The 22,799-nt window shown below is 39.1% G+C and overlaps 1 protein-coding gene across 1 annotated transcript in view; it reads right to left on the reverse strand.

Annotated features, from left to right (window-relative positions):
• Positions 1-22,799, reverse strand: part of DIAPH2 (diaphanous related formin 2) — a 358,680-nt gene that overhangs the window by 124,703 nt on the left and 211,178 nt on the right. The window contains exon 25 of the mRNA XM_079962400.1: positions 10,776-10,939. Coding sequence (XP_079818526.1) covers positions 10,776-10,939 — 164 coding nt within the window. The remainder of the gene's footprint in view (positions 1-10,775; positions 10,940-22,799) is intronic.

Consider the following 22,799-nt stretch of genomic DNA (forward strand, 5'->3'; position numbering starts at 1 on the left):
GCTCCTTCCTCCTCCTCTGCCTTTGCCGCTGTCGGCGGCAGAGGAAGAGCAGCCCGAAAGCAGCCCTTTTGGGCTGCTTGTTCTTCCTCTGCTGCTGCCGCTGCCGCCACCACCAGGTCAAGTCAATAAGTTTTCCCAGTTTTTTGTGCTAAAATTAGGTGCCTCAGCTTATATTTGAGTCAGCTTATACTCCAGTATATATGGTACTTACCCCTGAATCATAAACTTCGTAGCATGTCATTTCCCAAAGAATCTCAATTTGTGATTAGGATTTTTTAAAAATATATTCTAAACTTGTTTGCTAATCAGAAGCACTTTAATATCAAATGAGTTGGACCATTCTAATAAATTTATTCATTTATTCAGTGCTTTCCACCCTAGAAAAATAGGTGTTGGTACTCACCATGAAGTTGTTACAGTAAATGCCACACTTTTTTTAAAAAAAAAAGGAAAAAGAAAAAGGAAGAGGTGCCAGTACTGCAAACCCTTGAGTGCCTCCTAAAAAAGAACTGCATTTATTAAATAAAGAAAAGACTGTTTAACTATAACCCTCCTAACGAATTAGTAGTCCCACCTGAAACAAATGCCAACATGCAAATGTTACAAGCACAAAAGATTTGGAGGAAGCTGAGTGGAATCACAGTGGAGCATAGTGTCAGCATAAATACAGATGCACAGGTTAATGGGGAAACATCTGTGCTATACTGCTTTGCCTTAAATGTCTCCTTCAATGTTTGTTCAATAAATGTCCCATTCTTGGTTTTCCAAAACTGGTAACCATGCACAGATGCCTGTGATGATGGTAAACATATGCACCCCATAAATACACAGGATAATTGTTTTAAAACTGCTTATTTTTAAAAGGCTTTTCTATTTTTGTGCCTCTTGCACTATATTCCTCAAGCTATTATCTTGTACTTCTGGCCCATCCTTAAAATATTACATATGTCTAAAGCTCCCTAATCTCACTTTGTCTAATTTTCTACTGGCACCTGATTTGTATTTACCACATTGATTCCATAATGCTGGCTTGTGGTTTTCAGACTGTCTACATTTCAGCCATGCAAAAATCAGAAGTTTATACAGTCACACATACACACACACCTTTCTATCCAGGCAAGCAAGATGAATTGTCATAGTTCGTCATATTTGAGTTACACAAAAGCATTTGGGTGTACAACAGAGCTTGGAATGGATGTGACTTGGGGAGAAGGAATGTGGCCTGAGAAGAGTTGCAAGGGTCAGACAGAGAGCCCCAAGAAGCACAGTTGCCACCCTTCCGCCCGTGCCTGAGGCTTCCCACTCCTGGCCTACAGTGAACATAATAGGATACATTTGACTCAACTAACTCAGTATTGTCTACACTAACAGGCAAAGACTGTCCACGAAAGCTGCCTCTGAAGGTTGCAAGGAAACACCATCCTGGAGCTTGGATCTGGGACCTTCTGCATCACGGCCCTTCCCAAGCAGAGAAGGCACTCCACATTCACTTACCTTTCAAGGAGCACATCTGTGTCCTGTCACATGATTATGCATTCTAGAGAACTTTAGAGCTTGCTGTAGGACAGTGTTTCTCAAACTTGGGTCCCTAGCTGCTGCTGGGCTACAACTCAATGCTGGTTTCACCATAACGTTGGATTTACTAGGAGTGCACCCTAGAAGTCCCAGTACTGCCCTGCAGAGGGTAATTAAGCTGTCTTTTAAAAAAACTTGTATGCAATTATTAATTGCCTTTTGAATCCCCGATAAAATTCTATGCAACTCTAGGACTTCCAAGATCACAGTTTGAAGACCACTTAACACAGACTTTCCCCTTTCCATCTAAAGCAATATGCTATTCTCCCTATTTTTGCTAAATACATGCTAAATTGCAACAGAAAGGACTGTAGCACTTTAGGAAACAAGCAACCACCAAGATTGACTCACAACACCATATTTCTTTAACTTTACTGTTTGGGATATTTATGGTTATACAGTGGTATGAACTTACCGTATTTTTCACCCTATAGGACACACTTTTTCCCCTCCAAAAATGAAGGGGAAATGTGTGTGCGTCCTATGGGGCGAATGTAGGTTTCGCTGAAGCCTGGAGAGCAAGAGGGGTCAGTGTGCACCGACCCCTCTCGCTCTCCAGGCTTCAGGAGAGCCCCACCGCCAGCCCCACAAGCTCGGGGGACAGCGGGGAGGCGGAACGCCGCCATCCCGCTGTCCCCTGACTTGGTTAGAAGGCTGGCAGGGGGGAGAAGCCTGCTCCTCCCCGTCGCCAGTTCCGCAAACCCGGGGACAGCGGGGAGGGGAAATAATCCCCCCCCCCGGGGAAAACTTTGCGTGCCTGGGGGGGAAAATATTTTTTCCCCTTTATTCCCCCCCCCAAATCTAGGTGCGTCCTATAGGGCGAAAAATATGGTAATTAGTTTCGGAGGTCCGTTCTTAACCCGAAACCATTCTTAACCTGAGGTGCGCTTTTGCTAATGCGGCCACCTGCTGCCACTGTGCCGCCAGTGCACGATTTCCGTTCTTACTACTTCCAGGTTAGCGGAGTTTGTAACCTGAAGTGTTTGTAACCCGAGGTACCACTGTACTGTACAACTTCCATCATAGATTAGGATCAGTTATAACATAGGACTTTCTTTGAGCTGTCTGATAGCAATCTCTTCTTTGTTTTTTCTTCAAAATAGAGTCACCTTCAGATATTGAATAGTTAAAGATGAAGACTAAAATTCAGGCTTCCTTATGCCAATACTAGACCATTGCTGTTTCCTGACTCCCATCCATTTTATCAGGGCATGCACAGAATTTCATGCTGAAATGAAACAGAAGGCTGCACAACTGCAATACCTCATTAATTGCCCTTAACACCTTTTATTAGGGAGGGACAATAACTCAAAAGTTGAAAGCATGCTTTGCATGGAGAAAGTCCTATGTTCAATCCCTGGCATTTCCAGTTAAAAGGATCAGGCAGCAGGGCTGGGAGAGGGACCACTACTGGTCACAATAAATAATACTGGACAAGATACACAGATAGGCTGAACTGGTATAAAGCAACTTCTCATGTTGCTGTTAGAATGAATTGTGAAACCTGTGTTCCATTGTTGGGACAGTCTTAGGTTTATAAATATTCTAGACCTTCTCTGTCAGACATAGGTGCTCAGAATAAGCATTACATTCATATTATTGCTATAGGGCATGTGGTTTTGCTCTATGTCTTCAGATAGATAAATCCTATGGTAAGGAAGGGACAATATGAGCTCATTCTCATTCAAGACACATGCAGAGCAAAGACTATGCAAAGAACAATGACATGACAATTGCGGGGGGGGGGGGATGACAAAAGTGGTTCCTCGTAGGAGATTTTAGGAATAAGAACAAGAGCCTGCAGGAAACACCAACATAGAATGCAGAAAGTTAAACAAATCCATTCTTCTTCAGTAACTAAAGAAGGTTTGCAATCCTGCTGTAGCTAGAGTCTTACATCCAGATGTGAACAGGCCATGAACTAATAATATGAGACCCTGCATTACAATGCTGAGAATCATAATTGATTGAGTTAAAAATGCATTAAGTTTACCATTATATTCTTCTGTAGTACAAACAGCCAAACTTCATCCCATGACATAACCCTAAAGCAAATCTTCTGTATGTTGATTGACTCACAATGTCTGTTGTTGACATAAAACAGCAGCTTAGCTTTTGAACATCTTTCACAAAAGCTCATCTGCCTCCATTGCCAGTTGATAAAGCTATCAATTTCTTCTCAAATGCTTGTTGTGCATTTAATTCTACGGTGCAATGTGTCTTTATTAACTTATTGAAAATATTTTAATGAAAGACAGAAAGAAATCAGTGGTACAATGGACAATTATCCTAACAAGCATTTGAGAGACAGAGAGAGGGGGATGGGAAGAGCATTCAAAATGAGTTGAGACAGGTGTGAGGGACCCAAAAGTATAAATGGAAGGGACATTTGGAGTGAGACTTGGCTTGACCATAGCTGCAGGTTTGAAGACAGAAATTTATATTGTCTTCAGTCCCTGCCTCAGTCATTGTTTGTAGGCCTGCCATATTATAAGGCAGGGATAACCCACCACTATTATCCTTCTCCCAAATACTTACAGTGGTACCTCGGGTTAAGTACTTAATTCGTTCCGGAGGTCCGTACTTAACCTGAAACTGTTCTTAACCTGAAGCACCATTTTAGCTAATGGGGCCTCCTGCTGCCACCGCGCCGCCAGAGCACAATTTCTGTTCTCATCCTGAAGCAAAGTTCTTAACCTAAAGCACTATTTCTGGGTTAGCAGAGGCTGTAACCTGAAGTGTATGTAACCTGAAGCATATGTAACCCGAGGTACCACTGTATTTCCCAAGATAAAAACCACATTCTGCAGAGAAATGCCATTCACAACTTGTGCTTAACACTGTACTCCACCTCCCTTTCTGTATATAGCTTATTCGGTATTTCAGTAATCCTTAAGACTAACTGTCCTAAGGCTTTCATTTCGCTTAATAAATATACATTCTCTCCACTCCAAAAATTGTTTAAGTATGACCAAGTGATAACTTTGCGGGATCTATACTTAAAGTTGACTTTCTATGAGTTGTTACCAGTGCTGGGTTGTAACCATGTTGCAGATTTATGTTTAAACATACTTCTTGAATACCCCCACCTACCACACTTTTGGCTGCTTTTAAAAAATGTGAATGATGATTATGTAAAACAATGGAATTGCTTGTATAATTGCAGCAGTATATCCTTCATTTAGTCTTTCTGGCACAGATGCAGTTATACCTACCATTCTATAGAACTTAGCTGTACTCAGTGTGTACAAACTAGCTAACATGGGAAAAGCCTGAAGACAGCAATCATGTAAAAATATATTTAGGAAGAAAAGCAGTAATATCATGTTCCATTATTTCCGAAGAGAAAGAAAAGGTTAGGGCATGATTATGCCCCCAGTATTTATTTGTCTTTAAAACAAAGAAACTGTCACACAACATAAGAATTCAAGGCATCAAAAGAACAAATACAAAATGTTGGTCAGGAGCACCTGAGGTGTACTTGACCATAAAATACTTATTTCATCATTCTCTGTAAAATGATGTCACTTCATAAGACAAACACCACATGGTTTCTAAAACATGAGAACAGCCTGTAGTGATGAAATCTATGCAGGTTGAATAATTTATCCCTTCAATGCCAATTTGAGATATGGGATATAAGAAAGTAATTCAAAGCAGTAAGAAGAAACACAAGAAAACAAACATGGTTCACAGAAGTAATGCCCTTTTTCAGAATACCAAGTCTCTCTGTCCTGAAGGAAGGAAACAATTTTGATGATAATCAATACCTGCAGAAGCTCACAAAGCAACTGAGAAAGGTCAGAGCCTATACTATCCACACAGTCTTCTTTATAACTTGCTTTCTTCTTGATGCTTACTGATAATGCAATAATAACTTATTTATAGGGAACATTTTGTTGGAAAATCATATGTGAAGAGGAACCGCAGGACCCAAAGGGATTTTTCTTGTTTTCAAGTCACTGATAATGCTTTGATCAGAATAAAAGAAGTTGGTTTCTTCTTCTAACATTGATTGTCTGCCCCCCCCCTACGAAATCTTTCATACATCACAATGACTTTTAAAAACCCAGAACATGTGAAACAAGTACAGTGGTACCTCGGTTTATGAACAGTCCTGTTTACGAACAATTTGGTTTACGAACTCCGCAAAACCGGATGTAGTGCCCCGGTTTGCGAACTTTACCTTGGTCTAAGAACGGAATCTGAATGGTGGAAGGGCACCGGCAGAGGAAGGCCTGATTAGGGAAAGTATGCCTCGGTTTAAGAATGGTTTCGGTTCAAGGACGGACTTCTGGAACAGATTAAGTTCATAAATCGAGGTACCACTGTATTTTGTTACATTTTACTATTTGTCTATTGGGGTAGGGATAGTAAGTTTCCTTGAAATTTCCTTTGAAGATTATTCAATCTATTTAGGCAACTTTTCACCAGCCTTGGAAGTTTATTTCATTTAATGTAATAAACACTGAACATATTGATTTCATTCTTATATAATGAAAACAGTCTATTTTAAGTGAATAAGACTGTGTTTGTGTGAAACATGAAGAGACCAGGCAATACACCAGACTTAGGGTAAAGCAATTTGGGGTTTCTAGTTGGGCCAAGAGATTGCAAAGCTATCCTGAGCTGATGTAGACCATACATTAACTGCCAAGGCTGAGCATTGAAGCTGCTTCCAAAAACCAGCCAGCACAATGTTAATCCCTAGTAGTAAATGAAGCTTGCAAATATCAACATCAGTCATCTTTGTAGCATTGCAATCTTGTTTTCAATTTTGTGCATAGTGTGTGTCACTTACAGAACTCAGGCCAAACATATCATCTGAAAGAAGGTTTTGATGGATGTCAGACAATCACATGGGTCAGTACTGCCACCTGGCATCAAAGGCAAGGGATGTTCAGAGTTGAAGAGTATGCAGCTACTTCCTATCCTCACTTGCTGAGATGTTATGGTGAAGAATATTAGACTTTGGGCCCAAATTGAAGCCTTATGCAGAAAAGATAGCAGTTGTACAATCATGTTATATGGAAAAAAAACTTTGAGAAGGACACAGTGGGGAAATATGGACTACAAGCTTTCATAAATCCTGTTGAAGATGGCCGATGTGACGTTGTAATAGTAGCAAACACTTCAGGACATCCATATCTCTGCTCAATGTTCCACTTGGATTGAACAGATTATGCTTGACCCAGCTGAAAAGAAGGTAGGATTCTGCCTGAAGATGGAAGATTTCACTGTAGAGCTGTCAGTGTGAATGAGCACTGATGGAAGTAGAGAAGGGCAAGGCACACTGCCCACAACTCAAGCCAATTATTGCTGTGGGCAGATTCCATCAGAGTCCATAAACTTCCCTCTCTAGCAGGGGAGCTCTCCAGCAGGATTGTTCCTGGATCTTGGCACAGACACCCTTGTGGAGATTCTGGAGACACGTCAACCAACAAAAATATTTGTGGAATGGTCAAAGGAGCTTGTACCAGGTATTGGAAATGTGTGACTGGAACAGCAATAGGAACTACTGAAGCTTAAAAGTGTGGTGATAAGCCCAAGGTACAATCTGGGTGGTTAATACAAAGAGACTCTGGGCTCTCACCAGAAGTGTGACATCTACAGAAGGCTTTTGCAACAGTGAATGAGCCATTTCCCAAATGGCCACAATCTGTTCTGGAGAAAAAGAAAAATGATGGCAATGTGTCCAGAATGGCACTCAGGTATATATGCTGCCTCATAATCAGGTGGTTCTTTTCCATGTGTGTGTTGTTGTTTTTTAGAAACCTGTGGTCCCTCAGGGCTGAAAGAGATTCAAATATAGTTTGAAGCATGATGAAAAGTGTTCACTTGTACCAATAGACCAGTGGTTTTCAAAGGATGTGTCAAGAAAGGATGGCAAGTATGGTGGAGAGATTCAAGGACAATCAAAGAAATATTTAAACATTTCAATGTGTTGCCAAAGTGTCGAAAATGGCCCTCAGGTGTAGATACGGACTCACAGCCAGGTGGCTCTTTTCAATGTTTTTTTTTAGAAATCCGTAGTACCTCCAAACTGAAAGTGTGATTCGAAGCATGATGAAAAGCGTTCACCTGCACCCATTGCAGCTGAGGAAGACTGGCCAGGTTTCCTCCCAGAAGCTGACTACAGATGTCATTGGAATGGCTGTCTGTTCAAGGATGGGTGGAATGGGCAAGCATCATGGGCCCTACCAAAGGGGTGTCTCCATGGAAAAGGTTGTGATATGTGTGATACTGAGTAAAGAGAAGATGTGACAGTAGTTAGAATAGAATAGTGACAGTAGTTAGAATAGATTTGTGCTTCTCCTACCAAGATCTTGAAGGCCTTGTCTCCAAACAGGTTAGTTCCCAAATACAAAGCTATAAATAAGTTTATTCTGGATGTATTATCTGCATCCCAATGGCAAAGCCAGAGGATTTGACATGTAACAACATCATCAGCCATTGAGTGGGCAGTAAAGTGTGTGGCATCCAGGGTTACATCTTGCATAAAAGCAAGATGCTCTATGAAGTTGCAGCAAAGCTTTTCAAACCTGCTCTGGTTCTTGATATTGATCACTCAACAGTTCATCATTAGGAGATGATGAACTAAGGACATCACTGTAGCCAGTTTTGACACTAAACTGCATATATAGTTGGAAAGGGGGACTATATATTCCTTTCCCCTTACTCACTTACAGCTATCAATGCAATCTAGCCCCTATGCCAGGGACCAGCAGCAATCTGGTGAGTGTGTTATGGTGGCAGGGAAGGGGGGGGGAGAGGCTGACCCAGGAGAGGGGCCTAGCAATTTTTGGGGTTTGGTGTCACCCATAAGGCAGGAGGCAGGGTAGGAGGAATAGAAAGGGTCAAAGCAGTCAGATATGGAGGTGGGGGCACAGGTCGTGTTAGAAGTGGAGGAAGAGGCTGTTTGGGTGAGTGGCAGGCTGGTCAAATCCCTGCAATCCCCTGTCTCCTAGAACTAGGAGAGGCTTGAGGAGGGAAGCACAATTTCCATGCAGAAAAAAAATCTCCAGTTGCTTGAGCACACTCCATCAGACAAAGGAACATAAGCTCGGTGCAGCTTCAAGTGCTCCACTGGGCACAAGCCTGGAAAAGTTAATACCATCTCTATGGAGATGCTAGAAGTATGTGTCCATGTGTATCTGGTGCTGTAAGTGTGTGCTTTTGTCAATAAATAATTAACAGTCGGCTGTTTGCCTTCCTTGACTGGGTGTGCTCAAGACACCCCCATGAGTGGAAGAACAAAGAAGTTACAACCATGGCTTGCAAACGTGAAGGAAAAGAATGCCTGTTCCTTTGGTCAACTGATTTGTCCCAGAGAGTGTTCTAATGTGGTAACACAATGGACAAACCAATCATAAATACGCTGCAGCACAGCAGTTAATAGTAGTTAACCTCGGACTACAGATGTGTACTACCTCCTAACCAACAAACCATGCCTCGTTTTTATAAAAGTGTCAAGTATCTTTGAGTACCTCCAATTACTTGATTTCAAATTATGTTTATATTCATCTATCAAAATTAAAGCACAGAAAACAAGCATACTTTTTTCTGGATGATACTTCTTTGTCATGAATGTGTTGGTGGTGATTTCCAGTTACAACAGATTTGTAAAAATACAATAAAAATATGTTCTGTTTTCTTAAAATCCTATGGTTAAGAATTTACAATAAAATAAAATTGCATGTAGTGAAATTATACTCTGAGAACTGTTTACATTACAGACGCTTCAGGTTACAGACTCCGCTAGCCCAGAAATAGTACCTCGGGTTAAGAACTTTGCTTCAGGATGAGAACAGAAATCGCACGGTGGCATGGCGGCAGCGGGAGGCCCCATTAGCTAAAGTGGTACCTCAGATTAAGAACACTTTCAGGTTAAGAACGGACCTCCAGAACGAATTAAGTTCTTAACCCGAGGTACCACTGTAGTTACACAACAGATTAAGGCTTGCTGGTGGCAATATGGATCAACATGCTCAGCAAATGGCTGAGCAGTATTGATAATTCTAGGCAATTTGAATACTCCCTGAAGGCAAGCATCATATTCTGGGCCATGTTTTTTTCATCCACCCCTTATGATGCACTTAATTACAACAACCCACAGGCAGCCACTGGGCAAAACATAAGCAAGAGCCCAATCTAAGATGAGTGAAAGTGAGAAATGGTTGGTGGGAAATTTCTGTCTCACCGATAATTCTATACACATGTATGAGACAGCTATGAAAAACAAACAAACCATGATCCACTTGAAAAATGTACTGGTATTCAAAATCTAGGAAAAAACTCCACACAACAGATTGCATTTTAAGACATACAAGCAGATTTTAACTTATGGAAAGTGCTTTATTGCCTCTTCCTTTCCATCACAATACCTGGCAACACCCCTCCTCAAAATGCTACACCTGAAGTTGGGGATCAGACTATTTCCAGCCTGCCACTTTTACATATTTTTGTTCCTAAATCTATTCCGTAACATTTTAGCATTTATTTGCAAAATTGTTTTTTGATATATATTTTTCAAATTATGAATCTCTAAAGGTATTTTTATACTTTTCCTCTGAATCGAGAACTACAGCTGGATGAACAAATGAACAGAAATCAATTGACCTTCACCACAGAAGCAGAAAAGTTTTCATTTCTGCAAGCAGCTCTTTGAATCCAATTCAACAGTTCTTGCATCATAAAGAGACTAGTGTGTGATATGAGGCTTACACACAGTTCCTGATAGGGCAGAGAGTTCCATGTTTCTCTTAAGCTCTACTTAAATCAATGGGGCTTAAGTACATATTAAGTATACAGAACATTATTAGGACGTGCTAAGCAGCAGCTAGTTGTTTATTACTGTCATCCTATCAGAGGCATCTAAAATTTTAAATACCATAGTCTTTTAAACAGTTAAAGAATACCCCCTAGATAGGAGATATGGCACCTTATAAACTTTATGAAAACAAATCACTGTACATGGAAAAAAAATAACAAAAATTCCAGCTGTTAAATTAGATTATTGGTTAATAATCTGAACTAGTTTTATACTTGGCAACATTAAATCCATCTTAGTTATCTGTCTTCATTAACAGCATGTGCTAGAAACCATATATAATATAAAAGAACAAACTAAGAAAGAAATGCAGTTAAGTGTAGAAATAAATAAATTTATTTAAAAACGTAAGGGAGAGGGGGATACTCACCAAGAACAGTGTCCGGAATGCACTTATATCTCCAAAGAATTCCTCAACACTAACAGTTTTGGGATCGAAACAGAAGTAGTCCCCCAAATTGTCGTATAACTTGGTCATATTGTTGTGCATGTTAGATAACTTCTCGTACTGCTCTCTAGCACTCTTCGCAAAGCTGTACAATTAAAGTTAAGGAAGTTCAAATAAAATCAGTAGCAAAACAGTTTAAAATAAGATTGCTTTATCACTTAAATGCATTCCTCCTAATTACTGAATTTGTTAATTGATGACTTTATATAGATACCATGCTTCACACATTCTAATATGCTTTAAGCACAATAAAATCCACCAGGCTATCGTTTTTTCACATGTGCCCAACATAACTTTACTTTCTTTAGAACTGCTGATTGTATGGCAAGGTATGCAGGTTGTGCTCCTTGAGTCTGGTCTTGACCAAAGTGTGAACACTGAACCTGCGAAGAATAAGGAAATAACATCACTTATAGAAACACATTTTCCCCATGAGATCAGCAGCAAGTCTAACCAGTTTATTGTGATTTATTTATTTTAAAGTGGTTTTACTTATAACACAACAAGAAAATAACACATAAACCATGGTCAAAAAACAATGTAAAAGATTATCTGATTACTATGCAAAAATAAATAAATAAATAAATAAAATTCTTCCACATAGTAATATACAGATAATAGCAGCTATCTACTGTCGTCTTCTTTTTGGCATTTTTCTTAGCTATCACAAGACATTAAAGCTCAATACATCTGGAACAAAAAGGCATATGACCATCATTGGTTTAGATGGTTCCTATATTACATTTATCTATTCACACTTTGAAGTCAGGTGCAGGGAAACCACCAGAATATGGTTACAGGAAAGCATTTTTTTAACCATCAAAATGGTCAGATACAAATAGCACATACATAAATAAGAAATATGGACTTAATTGCCTCTAATCCTACAACACTGCAGCTTTGACTATCTGGGGGCTATTTCAAACACAAGTAGGGAACCCTAAAAATTGTGGTAGAGCAATTAAATGTATACTTAATCCTCCCAGCAGAATAAGTAGCTTACAATATTTTAGAAGTGGGGGTGTTAGCAATACAAATATTTGTTTAAACACAGGGTATTTTTCAGTGCTATTGGCTGAATATTAGTGTGCCTTCCCATGCAGTGAAGTAAAATTAAACAAGGAATGGTTTGCATTGTTCCAAGTGCCACTATTCTGTTATAGTAAGCACACTGCAGCTTTTTATTAGCAACTGAAGAGGACTGGAAATCAACCTGAGATCTACTTAACCTTCACAACAATTGCAGTTACAAATTGCATAATTGTTACCTAAAGCGGAAGGAAGCAATCTCACACAGAAGTTAGACTTTTAGAACAACATGAAGGCAAATAAAGGTTAACATTCTATTAAGAGAATAATTAAGGCATATTGCTCCCATTCTTCTGTTTCAAATTAAATGTTTCATTTAATTATTATTTTTTAAAAAAAGTTGTTGAAAATGTAGCTTTTCATTTTAACCAACTGCAGGCTGAATGGTTGTGTTATAGTGGTGGCTTTAGCCTTGAACAAGCTGGTATTTGCAAGTGGCACACTGACTTTGGAAAGCTTTTCCTTATCAGGTGTGAGTTGCACCAACATTGACTGAGTTTCAGCAGCAGGAAACAATAGGGCTGCTGACTCAAGCATTTGACTAAAGGGTGTTTCTCACCTGGTTAACATAGTTGTGTCTAAGTATATTGTTGTTTTTACTTAAGCTGTATTTAAATGAAATGTTCCTTTATTGTAATTTAATGCTGCATCTCACTCTGGGATTGTGTGAACAATGAATAATTTAAATAAATTAAGTGTTTGCTGCACACCAGTACTGCATTTTCCGTATTTCTGCCAATGTTCTTCTAGTGAGCACACCAAATCTTTAAAAGTCAGGCCAATTTATGTATCTTTCTGTCTATAAAGCTGCTGTTTAGATGTACACAACATAGAGACATCCAAATACAAAGCACACAGAAAGGGGATGCACTGGAGTTTTGCTACCTCATATTTTAGACTCGACCTGTCAAAGTTTTGGCTTCTGTTTTAAACCTTTTTAAGAATGTAATCTTGATGTGCTGTGAATAGAGTGATAAACTGTAGAGTCTTCCAGTGATATATTCTACTTATTGTTTTTGGTAACTGATTTCTAATAAAAAATGAAGCACCTCTTAAAATCGTGTTTGGGATGGTGGGGCATCTTTTAACGTAAAGAATTATAGACAAACCATTGCAGAGAGAAATGGTAAAAAACACTTTTTAAAGTTGAAACTACAATAAGGTTTCAGACATAAAAGGGGGTTGAGACAAAATGAAGAGCAAATTATATATATATCTGAGATCCAAAGAACTATGAACACAGCTCCAAGAGTCTAAGTGGGCTATGGACTTCTATTTCCTTCAAAGAGCAGTTCTGCACCACACACCCATCATACCACAGGTTAACTTATTTTGAAACCCAGGAGAGCTTCAAAATCAGTCATGTAAGGTTGATGGACGTAGACCAGAGAGATCTTGATTCAAAAATCTGCTCAGCCACAAAACTTACTAAGCTACCCCGGTGCAGTGCTTTTTACCTTAACTTAACCTGATGCATAGGATGGTTGATATGTTGAAGAAGTTTGGGAATGATGGTGAAAACCATGTACACTGCTCTGCACTGGGTAGGAAAAATAATTTTCTCGGTGGCTAAAAGTGTCAAAAAAAATCCATAAAACCTATAACACAACACAAGATTTAGAAAACAAACAACCTTTAATGCAAGATACAGAAATGCATCTATACTATATAATAATGTTGTCTCTCTTGACTGCTAAGATGCAGGCAAGTGAGGTTTCCATTATTCAGCTGTCAAGGAACTCCCATTTCAAAATGTCGAATGCCTACTGCATTTGTCTTTTCCCTGTGGAGGAACTGTATGAGGGGATTTCACTTGCTCACTTTTATCAGACCTACTTCCATCTTAAAGTGGCTGTCTTCTCCTCTTATTAGCAGGAAGTAAAAGCCAACAGGCAGGGAAACAAGCAAAATGTGAGTCAAGAGGAAGATGTGTAAAGGAACTGAGAGAAGGAAATTAAATATTATTATTACTATTATTACTATTATTATTATTATTATTATTATTATTATTATCATCATCATCATCCAGTAGCACCTTAGAGACCAACTAAGTTTGTTCCTGGTATGAGCTTTCATGTGCATGCTAAGAACAAACTTAGTTGGTCTCTAAGGTGCTACTGGACAATATTTTTATTTTTTATATATATTTCAGACCAACATGGCTACCTACCTGAATCTATGATTATGATGATGATATAAGTTGGCTGTTGCATATGGATTTGTGCTAAATATCAGCCAGTCATATTACAATATGAAGATAATTTGTTGCCAACAAATTTTGTTTGACAAAAGTGTGTCTGATCTGTGACTGCACCTGGGTGTCCAGGTTTTGCTCCCTACCTCAATAGCCTTCTGCTAAGAAGTAAATTCTTCTCTTTTTAGAAGGCTTTTGGGCTGCAAAATCTTGCTAGAGCATGGGTTTTTACATTATATAGATGTGTACCCATTAAAAACAAAAATGTGATTCTGCTCTCATTGTTTCCTCTCTGTCACAACATTGAGCTAGTTTACCCGAATTCATACTTTTGGAGACTTTTAATAAGTATTTTAACAGTTAGCAAGCTGGTGGAAGTTATTCCAATTACTAAATTAAGTACATGTAGAAAAGAGAGAAATGCTTTACAAAGCCTGCAAACAATGAAGATATGAATGGAATGACGTGGCGGGGGAGGGATATCTTTCACAGCAGGCAGCATACCATTGTCAGCATAGAGTATAAAGGACTAGGGACTAACCTGATGGAATAAATTGACACTGACACTGAAGTGAAGAGGGAAGTGACAAATGAACAGCTTCCAGAGAACAGCTGACATAACTAATTTAAAGGGAACATGTGAAAGAATTTTGAAGTTTTCTCCTTCATACCACATACTTCATAATACTATATGGAAGCTGCTGTTTTCTGAAGATTTTTTTTTAATAGTTCACACTGGTCCCAATATGAATTAAACAGACTTACAGAACAGCAGTAAGACTACATGATACTATTATTAAAGAAGGGAAGTGTCATTTTCTAATATGCATATCCAAATATTGTTATTGACTCTGGATAAACCACCACTTACAAATCCATGAAAGCTCTGCAGACTTCTACCATTTCGTTTTTGTAGCTCAGTGGAACAGAAAGGGAAAGAGAAAACTCAATGAAAAGGGCAGTTGGACAACCACCTTTCTTTTGCTGGGAGAAGGCAACAAATAAGGACATAATTCTGCTAGAGCTGTAATTTGAAACATTTTATGTTTCAGCTAACACCTGTGCTTTGTTAATTTCCTTCATTTTCGCTGCATATTTGACAGTAAACACCACTATACAACTGGATGTTATTAATCACTGTGTGCTGCCAGTGGAGGGAAAAGAAAGAAAGAGGTTGGAAGAGGTTTGCAACTCGTGCAGAGCCGCTTCCCAGTGAAAGAACCCCAAGCAATCATAGGGAACAAAGAACAACTTGCTATTTATAAATATAAAATACACTGCAGTAGCAGAGCAAAATAACAGCACAAGTAAATGTTTCTCTGTAAAACCAAGGTTTGCTATAGTAACAACAACAAAAGCAACACAAACAAAAGATTGCCCATTGACATGCATAGCATTATGAAGAAATGAAGTGACCTCGGTTATCTAGTTCTTTCATTAACAAAAATACATGAATATTCAGTAGGAAGAGTGGGAACAAAACAATTCAGTTTTCATGGGCCCTGTTCCTTGCAGAAATCACAAGGCTGATGTAGCACATATATGACATGTATAAATGTTTTATGTGCTTCACACAGTTTACCTCAATCCTTTTTCTATGATGTCATCCATTAATTTCAGATTGTGAAGCTTAGTAATCACCAGCAATTCTTACCAATAATTCCTCTCAACAGATTGTTAATTCATACAACTGTGCAATCTAATTGGCCCCTAGCTTGATGCAGTTGTCATTTGAGGTGTTTGCGGCAAGCACAAATTATTGTCTTGAATGCCAGAATATCATTTTAAAACAAATTGGCAAGCCTTGTCAAACCTTGACCCTAACAGTCAAATCATTTGTGAATGATAACTTGGAAGAAAGCACCACCGAATTTGAAGTGAGTTTCTCCAAATTAAGTATGGACAGGAGCCTAGCCTAAACCATGTTAAACAGGACATGTTGATACACTGATATTTAGAACTGAACTGACCACAGCAGTAATATAAACAGAGGCAAATAAAATAAACCTTGGACAGAAATTATCATTAGTGAGCTTTGATGCCCTTTTAAAAAAGTTTTTGAAGAAATAGCTATCACCCTGGAAGGGACTTTTTCTCATATTTAGTGACAAAATTAGTGTAAATATGTAACAAGATAAGAAGAGCCTGCTGGATCAGGTCCATCTAGCCCAATGTTCTGTTCTCACAGTGGCCAACCAGAGGTCTGTGGGAAACCAGCAAGCAGGACTTGAGCATAAAAGCAGTGTCTCTCCTTTGATTTCTAGCAACTTGTTTTCAGAAGCATTCCAAGTATATGACCATCACTGCCTCCTGTGGGAGCAAGTTCCATTATCGAACGATGTGAAGATATAGCTGTCTAAATGTAGCATATAACTAAAGGAAATCCAACAGGAAAAAAAAGTTGCACTATAAAGAACTTAAGAATACTGAATCAAACTGAAGCACCAAGTTTTCAGGTATCAGTGGTACAAAAAATTGTAAAGGAAAGGCAGAATGGAACAACGGAGTCTTCAAGGCATATGTTTGAAGGTCTATGCTAAAGGGGTGTTTTGTTGTGCCATAGAAAATTTCACAAACATGGGGGCTACCACTGAGAAGGCCCTTTCCCAGAGTTTTAGCCACATCCATTGGCCACGACTTGCTGTTGAACTTTGGGACAGTGCTTACTAAAAGGCTATGGGGCAGGAATACTTTCAGATAGCTAGAACAACAATTTAAGTTTTTTATTAAAAAAATGACACTATTGAGTAAGGGTTTCCTTTACATTCCTCTTTTCATACATTACTGCAGAAACTCAGCATGACATTTATTGAAGCTTACTTAAACCTGATGCCTATTACCATTTTATAATGAAGACACATGAATAGACTATAACCCATGTCCTTTTGGTTTAATTACTACTGAGGATTTTGCACCTATTATTACAAATTCTTCTTTCAGTAATATACTGAAGGAACAATTTTCTGGTCAGTTCTTAAGGAGATATCTGAAGAAGTATATCCAAGAGAATAATCAATATGACATGCCTATGAAAGATATGCAAAAACTGCACTTTTTCTAGTTGCAACAATTGATGTCAAGGTTTGTTTTTGTTTTTTAAAAAAGGAGAATTCTATACTCCATCATCACAGAGAGTCTGAATTTTATATCAGCTTGTTCTTTTTGCCTGCCCTGGGTAACTCCTCCTGAAGGAACAAGCTCACAGTTTGGGGGTGCTTCTGGCTCCAGCTCTGTCACTGGAGGCTCAGGTAGCCTTTATGACTAGAAGTGCCTTCTACCAACTGCAACTGGTTTGACAGCTACAGCCATTCCTGGGCTGGAAAAGCCTTGCCACAGTAGTTTATGTGTTGGTTACTGCAATGAGCTCTATGTGAGGCTTCCCTCACGCTTGATCCAGAAGCTGCAGCAAGTACATAAAGCTGCAGCATGACTGCTGACAGGAGTGAGGCCTTGTCAGCATATAACACCTCAGAGATCTGCTGTGGTTGCAGATTTGCTATCCTCTAAGTTCAAGGTGTTATTATTAGCATATAAAGCCCTCAACAACCTGGGAACAGTTTACCTTCAAGATCACCTTACCCTACACATGCTCTCTTGACCACTTCGATCGATGGAATTGGCATTACTAATGTCACATAATACCCGCTCCGCATTTGTAAGAACGTAATCATTTAGTGTGGCAGCACATACACTTTGGAACTCCCTGCCTAATGAAATCAAGTGCCTTCAATGTCCTTTTTTCAGCGCCTGCTAAAAACATTCCTGTTTAGACAAGCCTACCCAGATGCTGAGAAAGTATAGGTAATTTTAATCTGTTTTAGTATTTTAACTTTTTTATGTTTTAAAATAGGGTTGTAATTTTCCCTTGGTTTTACTGCTTTGTCTTTTGTAAACCACTTCAAGGGGGGTTTTATTTTTACAATTAAGCAGTGTATATATTTTTTATAAATAAATAAAGTAAATAAATGAAAGTATACAATTTTGTTTGGATTTGTGTACATTTTATTTAGGTTAACTTGTGATATCCTTATATGAATGTATAGCCCATTTGATTGCCCATTACTTGCTTTGGGATTTTCCTATGCCTACGTACAAATGAACAAATTTTAATCAGAAATTTGAAGGCAATTTGTTTCATTTCAATTTATATTTAAGACATTTTTATTCTCTACTTATCAGGACCTAGCAGTATGTTAAAAATACTATTCATGAATCTGTCTCCACTTTTGACATCCATTTCCCAGAACATTGCAACTTATCTTGCATTGCTTTCCTAGCGAAAAGCCCCTCCTCTAAACACACTTTTGCTACTGGGACAAATAGCTGCTTAGAGAGGATTTTCATTGGGAAAATGTGGGAGGGGCATTAAATCCCTTCACCTCTCCTACAGTGCTGAACAAGTTTGTGCCTCTCTGCTAATGGTAAAATAAATGCATGGAGATGCATTCACGCATCTCCATTGTAACATATAGTTGAGTCTTTGGTGCTCCAGGTGAGGATGAAATGAATTATCTGTTGATTGTGTGCTAAAACCCCCAATTAACTGTTGAAACATTAAAAGAACAAAAAAGGGAGGGGCATTATTTCATAATATAATCTTCCTCAACTGCTTTGAGCTAAACAATACTTTAATATTCCTCACAGAAACTTTTAATTTTCATCTTCTGCTTACGCCCCAAATTTATTGTGAGACCATCCATGCTGAAACTAATATTTGGAATTAATCCAAAATATACATGGAGCAGCTGAGATGTATGCCTACTCAAAGAGCATCTGATAGCTCCTGAATTAATATACAGGAAATTCCACAAAATGGATTCAGGTTAATAGTGAAGGAAGTATACTAATGACCAGACAATTATATACAGATTCCTCCCTGCTAATTCATCCAAATGAAAGTGACTGAAGAAAAACACTACTATTGGGAAGTTTAGGAGTGGCTGCAATAGGGAGGGGAAATAGCATTATTGTTGACTTTTGACAAGTTTATTATATAGAACCTTCCCAAATAAATGGAAAACCAGCCCAAACTATGTAAGAAATAATCACGTCAAAACTTGCAATTTGCTCAAGTTTAGCAATATATTCTTACTGAGTAATATGATTTCCCAATGAAAAAGTCTGGCAGACATGGACAAAAATATGGACCAGGACCACGAAGAGAAATTACAAGATGTTTAAGAGTTCAGGACTGCAAAATCTTGTGTCATAAGCAGAGCCAGGGTAACTGGGCAAGCTACTGAAGGCTTTGAAAAGATGTCTGAAACAATTACAGTGGTACCTTGGAAGTCGAATGGAATGCATTCTGGAAGTCCGTTTGACTTCCAAAATATTTGGAAACCAAGGCGTGGCTTCTGATTGGCTGCAGGAAGCTCCTGCAGCCAACCGGAAGCTGCATCGGATGTTCGGGTTCCAAAGAATGTTCACAAACCGGAACGCTCACTTCCAGGTTTGCGGCATTCGGGAGCCAAAATGTTGACTTGCAGGGTGTTTGGGATCCAAGGTACGACTGTATACTATTCCCTCAAAGTTCAAATATACAGTGGAACCTGTACTTACCACCATAATCCGTTCCGGTGGCCCATCCTTTAGGTGAAACGGGTTGGTGGTAGAAGCGCCACTGTGCGCATGTGCAGGTGGCGGCAGCCACTTCTGCGTATGTGCAGGCGGTGGCCACCACTTCTGTGCGTGCACAAATGGCAGAAACTGCTTCTGTGGGTGCGCGAATTGCAGCAAAACCAATATTTACTTCTGGGTTTGCCACAGTCGCGACTTGGATCGGGCCCAAGTAAAGGCAGTCCTAAGTAGAGGTTCTACTGTAGCTCCTAGCCAGCCCTTAGGCCTCCCCTGTCCTAGCCAAAATGGATTTCCAGTTAAATTTCCTTGAGCAAGTGCCAGATTCTCCAAATTCCCAAGTTCTTTACTTTCCCTGCCTATTTTCTCAATTTGCCTGCTTCCCCAAAGCTGCCTAAAGCTCTTTCTAGATCTAGTAGCATCATAGAAATATAGAACTGTATAGTTGGAAGGGACTGAGAGTTATACAGTCCAACCCTCTGCAATGCAGGAATCTCAACACATGGACCTCATCAACACTAATACCGTACCAGACCCTGCTAAGCTTTTTGCATGTGCTAGTAGTTTTACTGCTGCATCACTAGGAGGAGGGTCAATATTTTCCCTTAGGCTCTTGTTCCATTGTGCTCTACCTTTACTCCCAGAGCCCTGCATTTCTAGCTTCCCAGCACCAGCAACATAGTCCTCACAAGATCCTCCACCAGATTTACCATATCAAGGCTTACTGATAAAGCAGATGTTTTGAACACAGAAGGTTCCATATTCAATCCCTAGAATTTCTAGGTAGGGTTGGGAAATCCTGAGACCCTACAAGCTAGTTACTGATGCCAACAATCAGCTAGCTGCAGCAGTTTCCTCCATTTCAACATGATGCTATAGCGTTCTTAGAAACTGCAACACCTTTTTTTTTAAAAAAAGTGTGTTTGTGATAGACAAAAGCAAAGATTCTGAAAAAACACACACCAAAGTACACTTTCAAAACATGTTGCAAGACACAATGGGGAATCGACAGGTCAACACCATACATTATTTCCTACTGTGTGTGGCACATGTACTGTGTGTGGCACATGTACAGGGGTTAAATATGTGTGTGTCATCAACATCCTAAATTGCGTGAAGGAGATTTCTGGACAAAGAGAAAGGCCATAAGGGACCACGTCCAGAACCGCCCCCCCCAACTATCTTGCAAGATCTGACAGCAGTTGAACAGAGCCCATATTCATATTTTTCGAGCCTCCCAAAGGAAAGGTCATTTGTACAGTGTGACAAATTGCTTCATGTTCATACTATTTGTTTCTTCGTTCACTCTTCTGCAGCAGTATAAGGAATGAAAAGTTGCTAAAATGGAGACCGGGGCTTTCACAAAGGAAGCAACTCATAGAGCAGAACAAAACCAAACACATTACGAATGTTATATTTCTTACACCTAGATTCTGTTCAGTTACTTATAAGTCCCACTGATACACAGAAAACTGTATCTAAATGCCTGAATTTAGGACCAAAGCAGCAGACAGCCTCAAGATCCAGATATAAATTATCTATGGTTGACAGCAATATCAGAAAGACAACCTTCAGCCATGCAAGTACACCTGCCTACTGAGATCATCTTCAGGCGCCCGCTTGTGTGCCCCCAAATCCTGGAAATACACTTGGTTGGGACCAGGGAAGGCACCTTTTTGCTCACCATGACTAGACTTTGTAGCTCTCTTTGAAAGGAAATGCAACTTGCCTCCAACAGACTCTTGTCTTTCAACATCTACATGCATCCGCTGGGAGAGATCATCAGGGGGTTTGGGCTGGGTGTCCATCAGTATGCAGATGATACCCAGCTCTACCTCTCTTTTAAATCAGAACCAGTGAAGGCGGTGAAGGTACTATGCGAGCGTCTGGAGTGAGTGTCTGGAGGCAGTTGGGAGGATGGATGGCGGCTAACAGATTGAGGTTGAATCCTGACAAAACAGAAGAGTAGGATATATCTTTTAAAAAATTAAATAATTTCTTCCTCATCTGGAAAGTTTCCCTTCATTGGCTTAAAATCTACTACTTCTTTTACCATTATGTACACCATTCAACGGAATATATGAAACCATACTAGAACAGAGATATTTCTATATGCTCATCTCAAATTTTCTACCTGTCATGCACAAATAAGCAAATATGCACCAATATCCATTTGAGAATGCTACCTCATACAAAGAATGGCAGGACTGACTTTGCCCCAGTGCTAATAAAGCAAGCATAATTTTTTACCTAAAGTTAGACTTTGAACCTAACCAGATTTCATTAGGAATTACTTTCAAAGCAACTGCCACTAACTTTGGAAGCAACTTTCATCATATATGGCTCACTAAGCTGTAGCACATAAGACTCCATGCCAAAAAAGGAAATAACAAATGAATTAGCTAGTAAGCTCATGGGAAACACTATGATATTGGAACTGCATTTGGTTTTAGCCAAAAGGCTGAGAAATAGTAATTCAGTGTTTGACACCCAAAAAAGGTTAACACACTGTGTTTAATGAAGGCACACTGAAAGTTTGTGCATCTCTCACTTCATAAATATTTAACCTTTTCTGGCCTTGCTGTAAAGCCTGGTTTACAGAATTAGTAAATAACACATTTACTTTGTTTACCCATTTTAAACCTTAATGTGCAAAGGTAAAATATATTTGTGAACCCTGGTTTGTGCAGGAAGAGTCAATAACTAAGAAAGATCAATGGATTTCAACTAAGAAACAAAGCAACTTGGACATCTGGGTTACTCCTAATGTAGCATCTAAAAACTGATTCACAAAACTTCACCTGCAGTGATAGCCATTGGTTCCTGATTTCACTGTGAATGAGATCTATGAGTGTACACTTCACATGATTTGTTACAATACTGTTATGCATGTTGAATTTGGCTCTAGCAAATACTTAATTAAGAAAACTGACTGCAGTGGAAGACACCAATTATACCACTTTTTTCTGTCAGAAAGTGTTTTTCTGAAATCAAATAATTCTTTACACATTATCATGAAGATTCTACAAGACCAGTAAACTAAGCTTGGTGATAGAGAAATTGGCATTCATTTAATGATCGCATTGCAT

This window comes from Podarcis cretensis, assembly GCF_951804945.1.
Source record: "Podarcis cretensis genome assembly, chromosome: Z".
Taxonomy (NCBI): Eukaryota; Metazoa; Chordata; class Lepidosauria; order Squamata; family Lacertidae; genus Podarcis; species Podarcis cretensis.